At 37.0% G+C, this 18,436-nt stretch overlaps 4 protein-coding genes across 4 annotated transcripts; 2 read left to right on the top strand and 2 right to left on the bottom strand.

Moving 5' to 3' along the window:
* On the top strand, window positions 1-2,033 carry LOC137585088 (facilitated trehalose transporter Tret1-like). The gene is made up of 6 exons (XM_068300740.1): window positions 1-289; window positions 363-592; window positions 667-797; window positions 957-1,294; window positions 1,360-1,772; window positions 1,833-2,033. Exons 1-6 carry the CDS (start codon window positions 211-213, stop codon window positions 2,031-2,033), a joined length of 1,392 nt encoding a protein of 463 aa, XP_068156841.1. The 5' UTR covers window positions 1-210.
* A 9,181-nt stretch (window positions 2,034-11,214) lies between these two features.
* On the bottom strand, window positions 11,215-13,931 carry Arl8 (ADP-ribosylation factor-like protein 8). The gene is made up of 4 exons (XM_068299558.1): window positions 13,714-13,931; window positions 12,437-12,591; window positions 12,211-12,372; window positions 11,215-12,142 (listed from the first exon to the last, which is right to left on the bottom strand). The coding sequence occupies exons 1-4, from the start codon at window positions 13,834-13,836 to the stop codon at window positions 12,022-12,024; spliced, it is 561 nt and encodes a 186-aa protein (XP_068155659.1). The 5' UTR covers window positions 13,837-13,931; the 3' UTR covers window positions 11,215-12,021.
* Window positions 13,932-14,101: 170 nt separating this feature from the next.
* Window positions 14,102-15,264, top strand: LOC137584892 (pre-mRNA-splicing factor ISY1 homolog). The gene is made up of 4 exons (XM_068300484.1): window positions 14,102-14,209; window positions 14,269-14,291; window positions 14,354-14,514; window positions 14,587-15,264. The coding sequence occupies exons 1-4, from the start codon at window positions 14,207-14,209 to the stop codon at window positions 15,225-15,227; spliced, it is 828 nt and encodes a 275-aa protein (XP_068156585.1). The 5' UTR covers window positions 14,102-14,206; the 3' UTR covers window positions 15,228-15,264.
* Window positions 15,209-17,905, bottom strand: LOC137584891 (probable ATP-dependent RNA helicase DDX43). The gene is made up of 4 exons (XM_068300483.1): window positions 17,059-17,905; window positions 16,481-16,989; window positions 15,784-16,419; window positions 15,209-15,722 (listed from the first exon to the last, which is right to left on the bottom strand). Exons 1-4 carry the CDS (start codon window positions 17,650-17,652, stop codon window positions 15,419-15,421), a joined length of 2,043 nt encoding a protein of 680 aa, XP_068156584.1. The 5' UTR covers window positions 17,653-17,905; the 3' UTR covers window positions 15,209-15,418.
* Window positions 17,906-18,436: the final 531 nt, after the last annotated feature.

Raw genomic sequence — 18,436 nt, 5'->3', positions numbered from 1 at the left:
CATTTAAATTTATTCACTAAGATAGCAAATGTTGATGCGCCGCCCTGATCTTGATTTACTTATAAAAGATAAAAATTTTGGGATAGAACAAAAAAATGATATTTAAACACCTCTCCAGGTGACATTGGATCTCAGTATTTAGAATACGTCGGGCCATGCCAGACTAAATATTTAATCCTGGCAACAATATCCTAGTAGATAGACTTGAAAATGTTTGACAAAGTATTTCAAAGATCTGATTGTCTATTAAATAGGCGTAATCGTTATGTTTTTCTAGTCACTTTGTTGAGTAAGTATTAAACAAAACAGAGATACATACTAACTAGGTGAGTAATGTTTTTTTTTTTTAATTCCTTTTCTAGTTGATTTGATAGCAATAACCCATGGCATCTCTATTGGTTGGTTCTCGCCAACTTTACGTAAATTACAATCACCTGACTCTCCAGTTAATTTTGAATTAACTTTAAACGAAATCTCTTGGGTGGGATCATTGGTGGCTCTCGGTTCGGGTATAACTAATATCATATTTGGTCTCCTACTGGATCGCTTGGGTAACAGAGTGTGTCTACTGCTCTTGGCATTCCCAAATTTGGTAATTATTCTATGAAATATCACGCGTAATATGGTTGGGCTCTAATAAAAATAAACCCCCCCGTCTGATTTCAGTGTGGCTGGCTACTGATCTACTACGCCCAAAGTGTAGAATTTCTATATGCCGCACGACTGTTGACTGGCTTTACCAGCGGAGGCATGTACATTGTAAATCCCATTTTTATCAGTGAAATTTCAAATGCCAAGTGAGTAAATTGTATGATTTAAAATAAATTATATGTGTACATCATAATTTAAAGATGCCCTAAAACCATTTGCCCGATTAGCTTTAACAAAATTATTTTATTCCACCTAGAAGGAGTCTTCTTTATTGAGTGATATTTTACTATTCAATTTAATTCAAGGATTCGCGGCTCTCTGTCTTCTATGTTGATGCTATTTATGAATGCTGGAATTTTAATCGGTTATATACTAAGCACACACATTCCATATCACATAATGCCATGGATTGCCATTATTTGTCCTGCAAGTTACTTCCTCTCCATGGTCTTTTTTGTAAGGGAATCTCCCATGTTTCTGATACGTAAGGGCAAATTGAAAGAGGCTGAGGAATCATATCGCTACTACAACAACATCAGAGATAATAACAAAAGCAGCAGTGATATGGTGGAATTTGAGACAATGCGCATTGCTCTCACCAAGAGTAATGAAAAGGAAGAAGCAGTGACATGGAAGGACTTTGGTGAGTTGTTGCCAATGAGTTTTTAGTTTGAATTGGATTGAGTAAAAAGTATTTTTGCTTTCCAGTCACTCCTGCTGCCCTTAAGGCCTATGCCCTAGCCACGGCTTTAGTGATAACTAATCAATTTAGTTGCATTTTCCCATTGATTAACTTTATGTCGACCATATTTGCACAATCGGGTAGCAAAATGAATCCCGATACGTGTACAATTATAGTTGGTGCCGTCCAATTGCTGGGGACGTATGGCACGACCCTGCTCTGTGATATTTGTGGACGCAAGCTACTTCTGTTGGTGTCCACAGCGGGTGTGGCCATTAGTTTGACGGCTTTTGGCCTATTCACACATTTCGCCCAGATCTATGATCTAAGCGAATGGAGCTGGCTGCCATTGGTATTCATGTCATCGTACATATTCCTGGGTAATATAGGTCTAATAGGTTGTTTCGTTGTGTGTCTGGTGGAACTATTCCCGTACAAGGTGAGTTAACATCATTACAGCAGAATCCTTTGATAAAAATCTCTCTTTACTCTTTTATAGATACGTTCCAAAGCCACATCGGCTTTTATAGTGTCCTGCAGTTTGAATGGTACCTTTTTGCTATGGGTATTTCCACTTTGCATGGAATATTGGGGCATAGACGTTACCATGTGGTCAATTGCTGGTATATCCGGATGTGGTTTCTGTTTCCTTTTTGTTTTTCTCAAAGAAACAAAGGGCAAATCCATGCTAGATGATTAGATTAAGTCATAAGTTCATAGTTTTTTTTTCACAGTGTAAAACATTCAGTTTATAAGAAAGGCCATCCGTGTTTTTTATTTTCTCTCTATCTCTCTTCGACATTTCTGCATTCGAGCGAGCATGGCTAAATTGTATTTTATTGCCAAGGATTAGAAACCCTTTTTCTAGGCACTCGGCACAACTTTTGGTCGGTCATCCACTGATAAAGCAAAAGAAAAAAATCGAACCGGTCAAGTAGTCAAGGGGTTAAACCCTCCATTGGAAAGCAATTTATTTACACGTGGCCAAAGGCTTTCAAAAGGATTTCAGCTAAAGCATTTCATTCTTGATTTGATGCGATTTTTTACGGCAGCTAGTTAAATCAATTTTTTTGTCACCCAAAAAATGTGTAGTGAGAGGAAAGAGAATCCGGGTTTATGACTAAACCGATAGCTTAGTTTAAGCTCTAATTAAGTTGACAAGGAGAGAGGAAATAAAGAGGGTGTCGGTAGTGTAGCTATATTTATCAAACGACCTGCAGGCGTAAAATCGACCAATTGGCTAAAGTTATTGCCAGCAATTAAAACCACATTTAGATGCAAATCGTTATGGCAAATAATTTAAAAAATACACACAAAAAGCATTGCGGTTTTTATTTCGCATAGAAAATTTCATATGAATTTATTGTCATGGCATTAATTTAAGAGTTTCACCCAATTATCACACACAGCCATAGGGAAAAGCGGAAAGCGGATCAATTGCCCAAAAGATCAATTGCCAATTGACAAACGATCGTGTGGATGCATTGAGGCATTAAATCTCTTAACAAATCAAAGCCGAAAACCAAAAAGAAACAAAAAACTACTGAGCCAATTGAAGCGCACAATAAGATAAATACAAATGCCCACCATAATCCGCTACAAGAAAATAGAGAATGGGAAAATGAGAATGGAACTGGAAATGAAAATGAAAATTGAGGAAGCAAGGGCCGGGCAGTCGGACAGACAGACAGATAGACAATGGGGTGAGAGTAAAACTATATAGAATTAGGGTTGGCTTTACGTTTGCCTTTGGACTTAGTGTAATTCAATTTATTGATATCCCCTAACGAATTCCCACATTTTGAGTGTGTGTCTGTGCCTCTTCGTTGCACCTTGCACTTTTACTTTTTACTCTTATGGGTTGTGTTTTGTTTTTTTTTTTTTTTTTTGGCGGTTTTTGAGAGCAAGCTGGGGCACGCGCTGCATTTTTATTGCTTCATGTTATTGCCACAGGAAACTGATGAAAACAGGTGCAATTTCTGAGCAAAAATAATTGAAATGCCAGCCAAGAAGCCGACCGACAACAACAAGATGTTTTCACACATTGTAATATCTGTGAATAATATGAATATTATTATTATTATGTATTATTTTTCATAATAATAATAATACAATTTTTTATTGTAGGGAATCGAGTTACATAGACTTGAGAGAGAGTTGCGAGTTGCCGCTGATTGGCCAACAGGCGGAGCCAAAAAGCAAGTTGTGCGCATAAATTATGGCATTAAGCCTAGTGTCTGGGGATTGGTGCAACAGCATCAGTTGCTGCAACATCAGCAGCATCCCAACAAGTCGGGCCAGCCAGCCCCATCAGAGTTCAAGCCGGTTTTCGTTTGGCTAACTATCAAGCAGTTCAAATTAGTTGAAGTTGGCCAATCCTCTGGCTGACATGTTTATTACTCAAATGCTTAGAAGACATAAATCCAAAACCAAAAATCGCTCGTCAATACAAATTCAATTAAAATTGACATTTTTCAATGAACTTATGTGTTCATGCATACATAGTAGTAAATGTGCTAGCTATCTCTCTATGCAAATTTTCTCGAGCCCCCTGCATGACAATCATCGAGGTCCATCAACACAGGCGACAGACAGACCAAACTCAGGATATATTTATGGGCAAATGCATTTTCCTTCTGCTGCTAAGAGAAATTTATTATATATTATAATGTAACAAATGGCACGTCGAGTGCCATCGACCGCCTTGGTTGCACCATTGTACATTCAAACCTCTAAGTACATACATACGTGAGGCCCAGTCGAAGTTGCCACAGTGCATTCAACTCTGATCTGCATCGACATCGGCGATAACGAAAAAGCAATTTGTTAAATGCGAGTGTAGCCAGCGAAAGGAAATCCCACCAAAGTATGTGAAAATAATAACAGCCAGCCAAAAAAACCAAACAAAAACTCAAAAATAAGCGCGATTATGATATGAGACTTTAAATGAAAAACTCTCTACGATTCTTTTATACACTATCAACCCCATGCCAAAACATTTCAGGATCTATTTTCAGTTATTTATACAGACTTAGTTTGAATCATTATTTAGTTATTTGCTTAGCAAACATTGTCTTACCAAAATAGTTAAAAGACCAATTGGAAAAGCGTTTAAAAGTCTTTTTTATAGACAATCAAACGGTTTTCCTTGGAGCCTGTTGTTAGCCACTCTTACTTAACAAATATAAATGGTAATATCTTAAAAAATTCAATTAAAATCTGATTAAAACTTAAGAAGCTCGCATAAAACATTCAGCAAACAATGATGAGAAATGAGATTTTAGGGATTGAATTTTTGTTGCATTTTTCAGAATTTAAATCATTTTGTTTTAGAAACATTAAAAATTCAGATATTTTTATAAATTTAGCTATAGATATGTGAGAAATTGATCTTATTGACTAATTAATTTAATGAATTTCAAATTGAAACTCTATTTAATCATCTTACAATTAGTACAGTGAAAACCAAAACTATTTCATTTCATAGATAAACATTAGCTAAAGTCTATTTGGAGCAATTAAAGTCAGAGAAAATCCAAGAAAATATTAAGCAATCTATACTAAATGCCGAACCAAAATCAAGAGCATATTTTAATTAAAATATAAATGCAAGCGAGAGACGTTTTGAAAATCAATAAACTTTATGATAGAGTATTGAAACTGAGTGAAGAATTCTACAAGCAAATTACATTTAAGTAGCCTAAAGCAGATTGATTAATTTTATGAGCGATCAGCCGTTAAGTTCAGCGCACACAAAATATTCGATATTAATCTGGCATCGTAGGCATTAAGCATAACTACGCCCCGTGCGTCCAGGAGAACAGTCACAACAACAACAACAACCAAAACCGTGCCCAAAACCGTGTAGTACTTATTACCCGAAAGGTAAATACTCATTAGTGAAATTTCTTATCACCGAAGTTTAATGCCAACGGCCACACCAACATAACTTCCCATTGAATCGTTGGACTTGCTTGATCTTGATGCAATTATTAATTGCTGGATATCCGGAAGCAAGTTCATACAACCCACCAAAAAATAAAAACAAAAAAAAAAGGGATCGAAACTGATCAGCCGCCTGCGATTAGGGAGTCAAATGTATAGCCCCTTGCCATTGCCCCCTCCAACGTATTGATCTGCGCGCGTTCGAGCTGGTCTGGAGACCACACAACCAGGCCAATTGCCAATTGCATTCATCAACGTGACAGCTAGTCGTCCGTTGTCGGATCTCGCTCTTCTGGCTTGTAAATTGACAGCGGCTGCTGCTCAATTTGAATGCAAACCACAAAATTGGATAATTTCCCAGTGACAATCGAACAGCGATTGTATAGACTCTCCGCCTAACCCCTTGATATATACACACATGTATGTACATGTATGCAAAGAGTTAAAAGTTTCCCAGGAGCACACCGAGCACTTGTTGACCCCACATAGTGGCCCTGGATCCCTTCTTCTTAAAAGCAAAAACAAAACAAAGAAAAAACAATGCATTTACGATATGCAAAATAAATTTCACTTCCGAATCCTTTGGCTCTCTCTCACACTGCTGCGGTTGTTGTGTGTGTTTTGTGTTCATGGTCTTGTTTTACATATGTCCGCATCACAGACCAAGACAAAAAGAGACCAAGAAGATGTCGGACGGTCACCCACCATCTCCGTTGTTCAGTCAGCCCTTGGGGACTGGCCACAATGGACCAAATGATCCGGCTCTAAAAGGCAAAACGTGGTCACTCGTAAATCGCTTCGATTGCTTCAACAGAAAACCATTTGAATTGATTGCATTATGGAGAGCCAAGGCGATCGCCAGAGTCTTTCTGGCAGACGAAGAGACACAGCGGTGGCTGGTGGGCGGTGAGGGACCACCGAAATGTTGCAATTAATTTTTGCACAATGCTCTTTGTGTGGATTATGGCATCCTTTACTCTCTTAATTGCCCCATCGAAATATAAGCAAAAAGGGTAGCCAAACAGTAGCCGAGAAAAGTAAACACTCAGTAAAAGACAAAAGTCCACAAGGACCCTCTTAGTCTTTTTTTATTTTTTTGTTGTATCTCTTTCCTTTGCCTTTGATTTGCATATATTTTGGTTTTAATTAGTTAACAAGCTGCTTTCGTTTGTTGCGATTGCATGTTTGAACCACGACGCATATCGTAGATACCCAAATCCCAGATACGAAAAGTCGATCTCTACCGCTAGGCTGTGGTTGTGGTTGCTGCTGCTGCCATGCCCATTGCATGCACGGGCCACTGAATCTAGAGGATGTCGAGGATGAGGACGAGGCCAGAGCAACAAAATCAAACACGATTTTTAGCAGTTTTCAATTCCCGGAAATCTTGTACGATATGTAGCACCAAAACAACCATTCCAAAAGACTGGTGTGTGTGTGTGTATGATACGATTTCAGAGTGTTTGTGTCTCTCTCTCTCTCTTTCTCTGTCTTTCTCTCTGGCTTTTAGTATCGTGCAAATGTTTCATTATTTAACTGATTTCAAAGAGAGTTAGCCAACAGCTGGCTGGGCTGCTGGTTAGTCTCTGACTGAAATTGTGGCATGGACAAAACATGAAGACAACTTCAACTGCCAACAAAATACCAACAAAAATTCCAAGATGTTGTCATCAATTAAGCTGCAAGTGGCAGAAAGAGAGAGAGAAAGAGAGAGAGGGCGAAATACTTACTGTTCACACCTGAGAACTTTATTAGTGCAAAATGCGTAAATTATGGCCATACCAGAGTCTAGAGTAAGCAAGAAAAAATGGCGCTGCTGTTAAAGAGAATTCAATAAATCACTAGACCAGGCTTAGCAGAAGGACCCACAGGCGCGAAGATGGTTAAGGTGGAAATCAACAGCAGGAACAAATTCAACAGAAATATATTTGCATTTCGACTCTCCACAAAGTTGTGTCTCAGTCTTCGTCTCCATTGCATTCTGGCTACTTGCTGACAGGCAGCAACCAAGCAGGCCAAAAACGAATCAGCCAGCAACAACAAAAACTCAGAAAAAACCAAAAAAAAAAAAAAAAACGCTTAAGAAACATGAAAACTGTTGCCCACGAGTCTGCCAAGTACGCGGTAGAGCATTTGCAGACAGCCTTTTGTTTCATCTTGTTAAGGTTTGAACTTTATGCCTCAGCCCTCGCCCAGTCCCTACCCTACCCTTCTGATCTTCCTTTTCTTCTGCATCTGCCTTGGCTTGTTGTCGTTTAGTTGGCCTGGCTTATTGTTTCTGACTTGGGTCCCCCCTCGTTTTTTTTTTTTTTTTTAACTTTTTGTTGTTTCTCTCTTTTATTTTTTTTTAGTTTTAGTTTGTCTGCAATTCCAGGAACTTTTCAGGTGGCACAGCATGTTCGGGGCAGACACACTTTTGGTGGCCTCTCCGTGTCCATTGTGGTGGGGCCTTCAATTAAATTATATTTAGGCATAATTTGGCCACAGAGTCAAGAGTTAAAGTGCGTTATAGTATGGATAGATAAGATAGAACAGAAAATGGTCAATTTAAGAATCTTAAAGGGGCATAGGACACATCAAAACTTTGACCCCTTTACACGTTTTGAAGTTCTACTTTTTGTGAACAATATAGAAAGATATTTCATCTGTCCAACCAAAAAATATTATAAAAATTGAAACAGAAACAGAATAAATCAAAACATTTTCATGAGTCTATTAAAATTATAAAGGTGTTTAGCCTCTAAAAGGATATTTAGCAATGTCCAGACAAATTCGCCTATAAACTTCTTCTTATTATGCCCTTTTTGATTATGAACTAATTTGTATTATTTCAATCCCATTGAATATTTAAACGATCTAGAGAAAACTTACATTTCACCTAATATTAGGAATATTTTATCTAGCTTTTGTCCTGTAAATTGTATATTGCAATCGAATATATATTTCAAAAATGCTGCTAATGCATACAATTGTAAGAAAACTTTTTTGAAACTTAAAAAACCTTTCGTTTATTTAATTTTTAGCCCAATTAAAGAATGATCTGCAATATTTTGCTAGTTAGATACTTCATGTTACTTGTTCTACTAAGTAATGAATTAGGTCTTAAACAAAGGAGTTTGACATCTTTTGAGATCTTTGCTACTACTCAAATGGTTCAGTTTAATTGAAAGGACTACATATATGCATTTTAATAGACTGACTACCAAGACATAAGAAATATTCCTATTGCAAGAGATGAAGAGAGTTCGAAGAACGTTTTCTCACAGTTAGCTTTGTGACCAATCAAATATTATCATCTTGTTTAGAATTATTAAGACTTTCAGATCTGAATCATCTTATACAATCCATAGTGTTTAGAAAGGTAACCAACAGAAAGATAATTGCAAAAAGATATCCTTCTTTCCCAGATTTTGTCAATATTTATACACTAAATACCTTAAATGATAATCTCAACGTCGAATAGTTGAAGTTGTTGGAAAGAATAAACCATCACTTATCATCTCTTATACATATATAGTCGTTCTCCTCGACTCCATCTTGGATCACATCGACATCTTAGTGAACCTATAATGTGAATGATTTGCTTATGTTAGATATGAGTTTGGAAACAAAATGGAAAACCAAATTGATTAAAAGTATTCAAATTACATTGACTAATTGATATATTATCGTAAATTTATATCGGATGCCGTATTATATTTATGGTCAACACTCTGTTTAGTTTTGTATAATTTGTTGGCGTATTTTTGCATATTTTTTCTGTTTTTTTTTTTTCTTGCTGTTTCGACGGCTTTTCATCAAAGGAGTCACGATGATATGGCTGGCTGACAACTGTGGCGCATACAAATGACAAAACTGCGAATAAGATTTAAATGTTGTTGTTTGGCAAGACGGCGCATAATATCATTACTGTTTCTGTGTTTTTTTTTTGTTTTTTGGTTTTTTGTTTTTTTGGGCATGTTTTATTTGTCATTATATAATCAGCACAAGTCGCTACAAAAATAACAAAAAAATTAAGCAGAAACAACTAAACGGACAATATGAAAATTCTTTTAATACTTTATGGCGAGAAGTCAGACGCTGTGAGAGACAGAGAGCTGGAGAGGGAATGTACGTCGGCTTTTTTTTTTTTGTGGTCTTTGGTTGTAGTGAATCTTGGTCGCTGGTTTTATGTTTATGACAATTTACGACCACGTCGTGGTTTTTATTTTATTTATTTAATTTTTTTCTCTTTTTTTTTTTGGGCTTGCCACAAGCCAAAATAGTTAAAAACAAATGTAAAGAGAGATGCTTATCACACGCAATGTTAATTTCTAGTATTTAAAACTGTAATTAAACGCAATTTGAAACGAAAGACTTAGGCAACAAACTTGCGTCGCAGACGCAGAAAAAAAAAAAGAGGGGGGCAAGAAAGAAAAAAAGGAAGCAGGAAGCCGGCAACAGACATGAGAATATTTCTGATCATGACTCACTAACACACACACACAGACAGACACCTGAAGAGTTAGGGAGAGAGAGAGAGAGACATACCAACAGGGCTCGTGCCCAAGAGCCAAACACTTGACTTGATGTATTCATTCCTGGAAGGCAGAGAAATCACTTCTTGCCTTGATTCTGCACACAGAATTTCTAATTAGCCCAGGGCCCTAGACTTACCTCTCTCTCTATCTTGCTCCGTAGTTACTTTTTCTTTCTTCTTGTGTGTGGTTTCATTTGTTTGTGTTGTCTTTTTGGTTGATTAATATTTATATTTATGCGTTCAGTTCACATTGTCAATCCTTGTGTTGCTCCTCCTTTTGCTTTTCCTTCCTCCGGTAAGTCCTCCTTCCTCTGCTGTCCGTTGACTCTCATATATCATTAACAATTGTTCGTTTGGCGACCCTTTCGGGGTGGCCCAACTGTAGCTAGATGGCTAACTGCTACCCGTCTTAGATGCAACTAATAAATTAAACTGAAATCAACGTTGAGAATATTTGATTTCAATTTGTTATTCTTACAGCAATCGTTATTTTCTTTTTTTTTATCAATACATTGGTTGTAATTTATGAGTTTCTCCTGCATTTCTTGTAAATAGTTTTATAATTGTCTTTATTGGCTGTTAATTCATTTCATTTTTGGTTTTTCATTTTCTATTTTTATTATACTTGCTCAGTTATTAATTATTTGAATTTCGTTTTTAATGGGTTATTTTAGAATTTTCGTTTTTTTCATAATTTGCTTTAACTTTCCATATAAATTATATAGTATTCGACTAGGTAAGAAATGTGTGAAATAAATGGAAATTAAAGCGTGACAAGGCTGGCTTTCTGCTTCTTAGTAAACTCAACATTATTTATCTTTTTTTTTGTATACTTTACAGAAATTTCAATTCGTTTACAGCAGTTTTCTTTTTTATATAATTTCATTAACTATGGCCATTTCATAGTAGATCGATTTAAAAACGTATTTCGCTAAGCAAAAGTGTTCCAATAAATATATATAAATCATATTATTAATATTATCGTATGCATATATATATTATGTATGTGTGTGTGTAAATGTAAAATTGTATATAAAAATTATAGAAAAATCATAATTATTATATATGTATATAAAAAGAATCACACCAATAAACATTAAAAATAAGTGAATGCAACTAACGAAATGAAGGAGAAACAAGAAAAATTCAGAAAACAAGACATACATATATCAACTTTGGAGATACAAATATAAAATACTATTTCACAACTATAAAGATATTTATATATATATATATATATATATTTATATGTATAAATGTTCTCCATTACGATTTGTAAGTCCAAATAACACAAAAGAACCTAAAAATGGCAGAGGCCATTCTATTTTTTACTAAATAAAAGAAATAGCTAACAAATTTGTTTACTAATAACTCTCTATATCGTAACTTGTAGCCTTTTACTATTACTATTTGCTGATGAGGAGTATATATGCATATATTTTGTATGTATGTATATCAAAAATGTAAATCCGTAAATTGCTTTAGTCCTAACGATTCGAAGAACAAAACTCTTGTCTAATTAATGGAAATACAAATCGTAATTTCGAATCCATTCTGATCATCAGTGTATGTGTTGTATGTGTATGTGTGTGTGTTTGTGTGTTTCTTTGTTTTCTGTTTATAATTTTGTAACAAAACTTATGATAGATCTTAGAATTCGTTTTACATTTACATTACATAGCATTTTCATTCAATTTGTGAGCTAAGAAATTCGAGATATCAAGCACCATTGCTTCTCCCTACTTCACATCCTTTTATCATCAAAGAGATTGGAAAACAAACAAAAAAATACTGCAAATGTGAAAACGAATTCTGCACCTCTTACACTTAAACAGTGAGTTTTATAGAATTAAAAAACACTGTGAAATTACATACATATATAGAAACATGCGTACAAACATATCAAGGCATATGTAGTAATTGTTTGTTTCTTTTGTTTACTGTGTTCCTGCATTTTCTTAACATTTTTCTTTTTTGTGGGTTTTGCAATGGAAATAGCATTTGCATACATAAGATCAGCCTAATCCAAATAGTTGTTTTTTGTCTGTTTTTTTTTTTTTTCTTCTTTCTCTATTTTTATCATCACTGCCCTGAAAATTATTATTAATATTTTATATATAGTTGTTCTGTGTGAGATATAGTGCCTAAGTGTGTGTTTCCGTGTGTGTGTGTGTGTGTGTGTGTGTGTGATGTAGTGTGTGGGTTGGTTGTGAATGTTTTTTATTTAAACACTTTGCCTTTTTGAATGTTGAATTAACCACTGCAGCGTTATATCAATATTATCCTTCTCCTTGCAAGAAATACTATAACAGCAGATTTCACGATCCTGTATGCTCGATAGATTCCTATTGACAAAACAAAAACAGAGAATGCCATTAGATAGATTCATTGAGGATTAATTTCATACACTAACATTCGCTCAATTAGACCAGTTTCGTCAAGAGCTCCTGGAAGATCACGTTTATTGCCCAATACGAGCACTGGAATTCCAACTAATTGTGGCTTATCCAACAGCGAATGCAATTCATTTCGAGATGCCTCCAACTTGTCCAAATCAGCAGCATCTACCATATAACTGTTGGGCAAATTAATAAATTGATTAAATTTGATTTAATTGCGGGGGAGAGTTAAATACATACACAATTGCATTGACGCCGCGACAATAGCGTTCCCACATAGATCGGAATCGAGGTTGGCCACCAATATCCCAAACTTTAATTGTCACATTGCCTTTGGTAATTTTTCGCATATTGAAACCAACTGTGGGTATCATATCTTCAGCAAATTGGCCGGACTACAATTAGAAAAATCACAAATTAAATATAGATCTTCAATAGATACTTAATACTATTAGTTAATTGTATATTACAAATTTGATTGTTGCTGCTAGATAAAAGTATAAAGACTTCCAATAGTATAAAGACTTCACCCAACTTCACTTCAACTATCTAATTTGAAAGGCAAACACTATTTAAATCATTTTTTTTTTCAAGAAGAAATAGGCAAATGTTCAATGCAAACTATTTGCTGATAAGCTAGATGTAATGACAGATTTTAAACACAATGGCATTAAACAAGTTTCCCCAATGGTATTCACTACTAAACTATGACTAGAAATACAATGTATGTCTTTATCTAAAGACTGTTTAAGCAATTTACGATTTCTTTAAGTTTACAATCGATTCTTTATAGGAACTAACATAAAGACCCACTTAAACTTCAATATACTTCATACAGACTTTAATACACATTTAATCATATGGGCGGCATGAAGCAGGGTGAATTTCGAAGCAAAGGTAGTTAATAGAAGAGGGAGAAAGAATCGCAAATGAGTCATTATTCAGTAAATTGTTTGGTCAGTATAATCGACTTCATTTTTATGTTTCAAAATTCCTATGCGAATTAAAGTAGATCGTGACTTATCAGTGTGAGAGTGTGTGTGTGTGTGTGTTTACACAGATTTTATACGGGCGGCTTAGGATAATGATTGTAGGTGTGAGGACTGCAGCCGGAAGGCGGAAGGGGGCGGTAGTCAGCTGATAATGGCGTCATTGTTTTAGTACATGCGTAGACAATTTATTGATTAAAGCGTCGAACAATAAACAAAAGCGCTAAATATCAGTTAACATAACATTTATAATTAAGGCACAAAATAAAGGGTATTCCGATAAGAAAACAAAGGCAAATCAATATACATATGTACATAAATGTCTCAATTTCGGTTTAGTCACCGACTGTCATACACCCACCCGCCCCTCTCCCACTTGACGACTTATGTATGTGTTTTTTCGCAATTTTTGCATATGGTTTTGATATTCATTGTTTTATTGTTTTCGGTCAACGTCGGTATTCTCTCTCGCCCCCTCGCCAAAACTGTGCCCGCAAGGGTTCACGCCCACATGCGAATAATACTTACTGCAATAACATTCACGAAAGTTGTCTTGCCCGAGAATTGCAGTCCGACAAGTGTTAGCTCCATTTCCTCTTTCCAGAAGATGCTCTTGAACCAATCTAGGATTCTGTTTATAAGTGCCAGCATTTTGCACTGTTTTTTTCTAATTAATTTTTAACTATTTCTTAATTTGCAAAATATTAAACGTACAAGTTTTCACTGTTGTGTTTGCTGCTTTTTATCGAAATGTTATCGATATAATTTCAGTGTTGTAAAATTGTGGACTTAGCAGCTGCTTGTAGAGTTGCGAAACCATCGATAGATTTATCGATTATGAAAACTATCGAGTGGAAGCCATTATCGATAATTTTTCAGCGCTAAATTACACCGACCTATCGAAAACAGTGTTGCAAAATTGGTGGGCTTAGCAGCTGCTACCTGTGGTGTATATATAAGGAGAGTGGGGAGTACTTCTGCAGTTTTGTTTTGATTTTGAGCTCCCGGCAAATTATTAAAAATGGTAAGAAAACGTTTAAATAAAATGTGTTTTTAATCTATAGATGATGTTTTAATTTCCAGGCTAGGAATGCGGAAAAGGCAATGTAAGTGGTTTTATTCAGTTTTGTCGAGAAGGCATGTTAATTGAAAGCGTTTCTTTTGGCAGGACAACTTTGGCACGTTGGCGGGCGGCCAAAGAAGTGGAAACTGGTGAAAAGGAACGACGTCCCTATCTGGCCTCCGAGTGCCATGATCTGCCGCGTTGCGAGAAGTTTCGCTTGGAAATTATACGTGAAATATCCAAGAAAGTGGCACAAATTCAAAATGGTAATGTAAATGTTTTTAATTAATGGAAACCCAGATTAAAAATGAAATTTTTCGCTTGTTTCATTCGTTTAGCTGGTCTTGGGGAATTCCGTATACGTGATCTCAATGATGAGATCAACAAATTGCTGCGCGAAAAGCGGCACTGGGAAAATCAAATTTCATCCCTGGGTGGACCACATTACAGACGCTACGGGCCGAGGATGTTTGACGCCGAAGGTCGAGAAGTGCCGGGCAATCGGGGATATAAATATTTCGGTGCTGCCAAAGATTTGCCAGGAGTGAGAGAGCTCTTTGAGCAGGAACCACCGCCGCCACCACGCAAAACTCGAGCCGAACTTATGAAGGATGTGGATGCAGAATACTATGGCTACCGAGACGATGAAGATGGTGTGTTAATACCACTGGAGGAAAAGATAGAGCGGGCTGCATTCCAACGCGCAGTGCAGGAATGGCGTAATAAAATGGCACGTGATGGACGCATTGTAAATGAAGAAGATGAGGACGATGAAGAGATCTATCCACTGTCAGGGCCCGCTCGGGAAGCTGCCGAGGACGCCAAGTCTCGGGGAGGACTAGCAGATGATCCACTGGGATTACTGGCACCCAGATTCACAGCCCACGTACCCGTGCCCACGCAAAAAGATGTGCAAGAGGCTCTACTCAAGAAACGCAAACAAGAACTACTCGAGAAATATACGGGTGCCACAAAATAAGATAAATTTGTAATAATATTTGTCCATATTATTGATACACTATGCTGTTTTACTTTTAAAAAGTAGAAAAAAACTTAAAAATGGGGTCGTGGTTAGCAATGGGAGATTCATTCTCTCTACTGGGTATTAATTTAAACGCCAAATGTGCGTTAATGTAGTCTGTTAAGGATCATACTGTAAAAAGATTTATGTTAATAGCGACGACGTCCACGGCCGCCGCCTCCTCTACCAAAACCGCCGCTACGACCGTAGCCTCCATCTCCCTCAGCTGCGCGTTTTTCCTTCATAGCTTTAAAGCGTCTGGCCATGTTTACCAATTGACAATGAACTTCCTGATCGGCTTCCTCTAGAATTTTTATGAGCTCTTCGGCCATACCCCAATCCTCACGTGTAAAGAAGCTAATTGAGGTGCCCTTGCGTCCGGCTCGCCCTGTGCGGCCCACACGATGCACATACTCCTCAATGTTACGTGGGAAATCATAGTTGATTACATGTCTGCAAAAAAGATAAATGTGAAACAAGAATAACAGTGTACCCATCTCTTCTTATTACTTACGATACATCCTCAATGTCCAAACCACGAGATGCGACATCTGTGGCCACCAGAATGTGGACAACACCCGATTTAATATCTGCTATAGCCTGTTCACGATCAGATTGTTCGCGATTTCCATGGATGCATTGGGTCATGAAGCCATCCAATGTAAGATCACTTGACAGATCATCGGCTCTTGCCTTGCGACCGCAGAATATAATTATTTTATCTGTCTTGCCCATATTGTTAGCAAAAGATTTGATGGTCTGATACTTTTCCTTGTCATCCTCCAAAAATTGTACAACCTGTTTTACCGAATGCGTGGCAGCCAAATCAAGGGATCCCACACACACCTCAATGGGATTGTTCATATAACTATTGGCCAAACGCCTCACTCCAGGCGGCCAGGTGGCCGATGTCATAATTGTTTGACGATTCGGAGGAATATCCAGTAGAATCTTACGAATTTGAGGTTCAAATCCCATATCCAGCATACGATCAGCCTCATCCAATACAAGATAGGTAATGGTGCTGACATCAATGACTTTGGCTTGAACTAAATCATTAAGACGTCCTGGAGTGCATATAATTATCTCAGCACCGCGTTCTACATCTGAGATTTGCATTTTTCGACAACCGCCGCCATATACACAAACTCTGCAAGGGATTGGAAGAATGATTTTGGGAAATCTAATCTAAATTTGGCAGTTGAACTTACGCCCTCATGTTGCGGAATGAGTACTTATTGACCTCCATTTCAATTTGTAGGGCCAACTCACGCGTTGGGGCCAACACAAGGACATTTGCTCCACCTCGTTGACCCCTTGGAGTGGACTGATATTCAGTATGAATCATGCCTGGCAACAGGAATGCCAATGTCTTACCCGTGCCAGTCTGAGCGATGCCAATCATATCGCGACCCTGTAGAAGAACAGGCCAAGCTTGGGCCTGTATTGGCGAGGGTTTAAGAAATCCTTGCTTCTGTATCTCGCCCAATAAATCGGGATATTCAGCAAAACATTGTTCGAATTTCCAAACAGGATTCGGTATAGGTTCCGGAGTTTCGCCATCCTTGGCTTCAAAAAGATGCGACACGGTCGTGTTGTTATTCTCTTTACGAATTCGCTCTACTTCCAATTCCGACAAGTTAGAGACTTCGCTAGCCTCCTTATAGAAATTCTTTGTTATCGGCGGTACTTTTGCCCAGCGTTCTACTTGGGCTTTTTCCTACAACGGTAGAAAGTTACATATTCATATGTAGCGTTTTTTTTTTTTACTGTGGTTGCTGTCACTTACCGATGCTTTATTAACGGCATCCCAATCAATAACACCATTGAGATCACCGCCCTGCGGTGCCTCATTTCGTGGTGGTGGGGCTCCAAAGTCATAGTTACTACCTGAGTAACCACGACCACCTCTACTACTTCCACCTCCAAATTGTTTCCTCTGGTCATAGTCCCTATCGTCTCTGCGACCTCCTTTTTCACCACTGCCACCAAAATCACTAGCCTCACTGATTTGCTTGCGTATGTGATCTGCTGCATCGGCAACATCGCGGCTGCGCTCTCCCGAGACCTTTACCATCAAATTCTCCCTATCAACATTGACGCGAACATTAAAATCATTTTGTAGGCGCGCCACATTCGAACCGGCTCGACCTATCACACGTCCAACCATGTTGCTAGCAATGCTTATCGATTCACTGGTGTCACGATCACCATTTCTGGGATTTCGTCCAAAGTCGCGTCCACGATCATCACGAATGTACGTAGAATTTTTGTACTCACGACGTACGCTGTGCTCGTACTTTTCATTCATAGTTTTATAATCAGTAATTGGTTTCGATGAATGCTCCACATAATTTGGATGATCCCAATCTAACTCAGACATGGCTTTCAAATTAAAGAATCTTTCAACACGTGAGAAATTAATATATTCCGATGATTTCTATTTCTGCTTTGTCAGCCAAATTTACCGTTCAAATTTTGTATGTGTGTGTCTGTGTACGATATCGCGCGGTTTCAAATTGCGCGACGCAATAATTTGTTTATACTATGAATTCTTGACATTTATTCAGACTCCCCCATTGTAGCTTTGCTGCTTTAGAACTATCAACAAAAGCGCCCGAGTAGAGAATAAAAATAAAAATTGACAGTGGATAACGAATAATTTTGTTTGTTTTTTTCCTAAGCGCCAAAAATTTGAACAACACTAATGCCAGTATTTTGTCAGCATTGTGTTTACCAACACTTTAATTCAACTTTAACGGAAATATTTGAATTGAAAAGCTTTACCTATGCCGATTTATATGGAACAGAACTTAAAAAAAGACCCAAAATAATATGGATAATTATTATATACATACTTATATGCCAATTAGGAATTGAGTGTCTGCTTAATGCAAACTCTTATTAATTGTAATAGGTATATAATTATACAAGAGTTGCCAAACTTGAAATTTAAATAAAACAATCAGTTTTTTGTTTTTTTTTTTTTTGGTTATTTTTTATGATTCTTTAGTTAACACTTTTTGGGTGTATCTTATGGTTTACAAGGCTTAACAACTAATGCAATTGCATTCATTTCACGCTCTGGGCATAATATTTATTTGTTTTTGTTTTATATAAATTAACTAGAAACTAGAAGAAACACAAATACAAACTTTTGATCAGTT

This window comes from Drosophila tropicalis, unplaced genomic scaffold (assembly GCF_018151085.1).
Source record: "Drosophila tropicalis isolate 14030-0801.00 unplaced genomic scaffold, ASM1815108v1 contig_878, whole genome shotgun sequence".
Taxonomy (NCBI): domain Eukaryota; kingdom Metazoa; phylum Arthropoda; class Insecta; order Diptera; family Drosophilidae; genus Drosophila; species Drosophila tropicalis.
The sequence above is the reverse complement of the archived record's forward strand: the minus strand, read 5'-3'. Positions and strand labels throughout refer to the sequence as shown.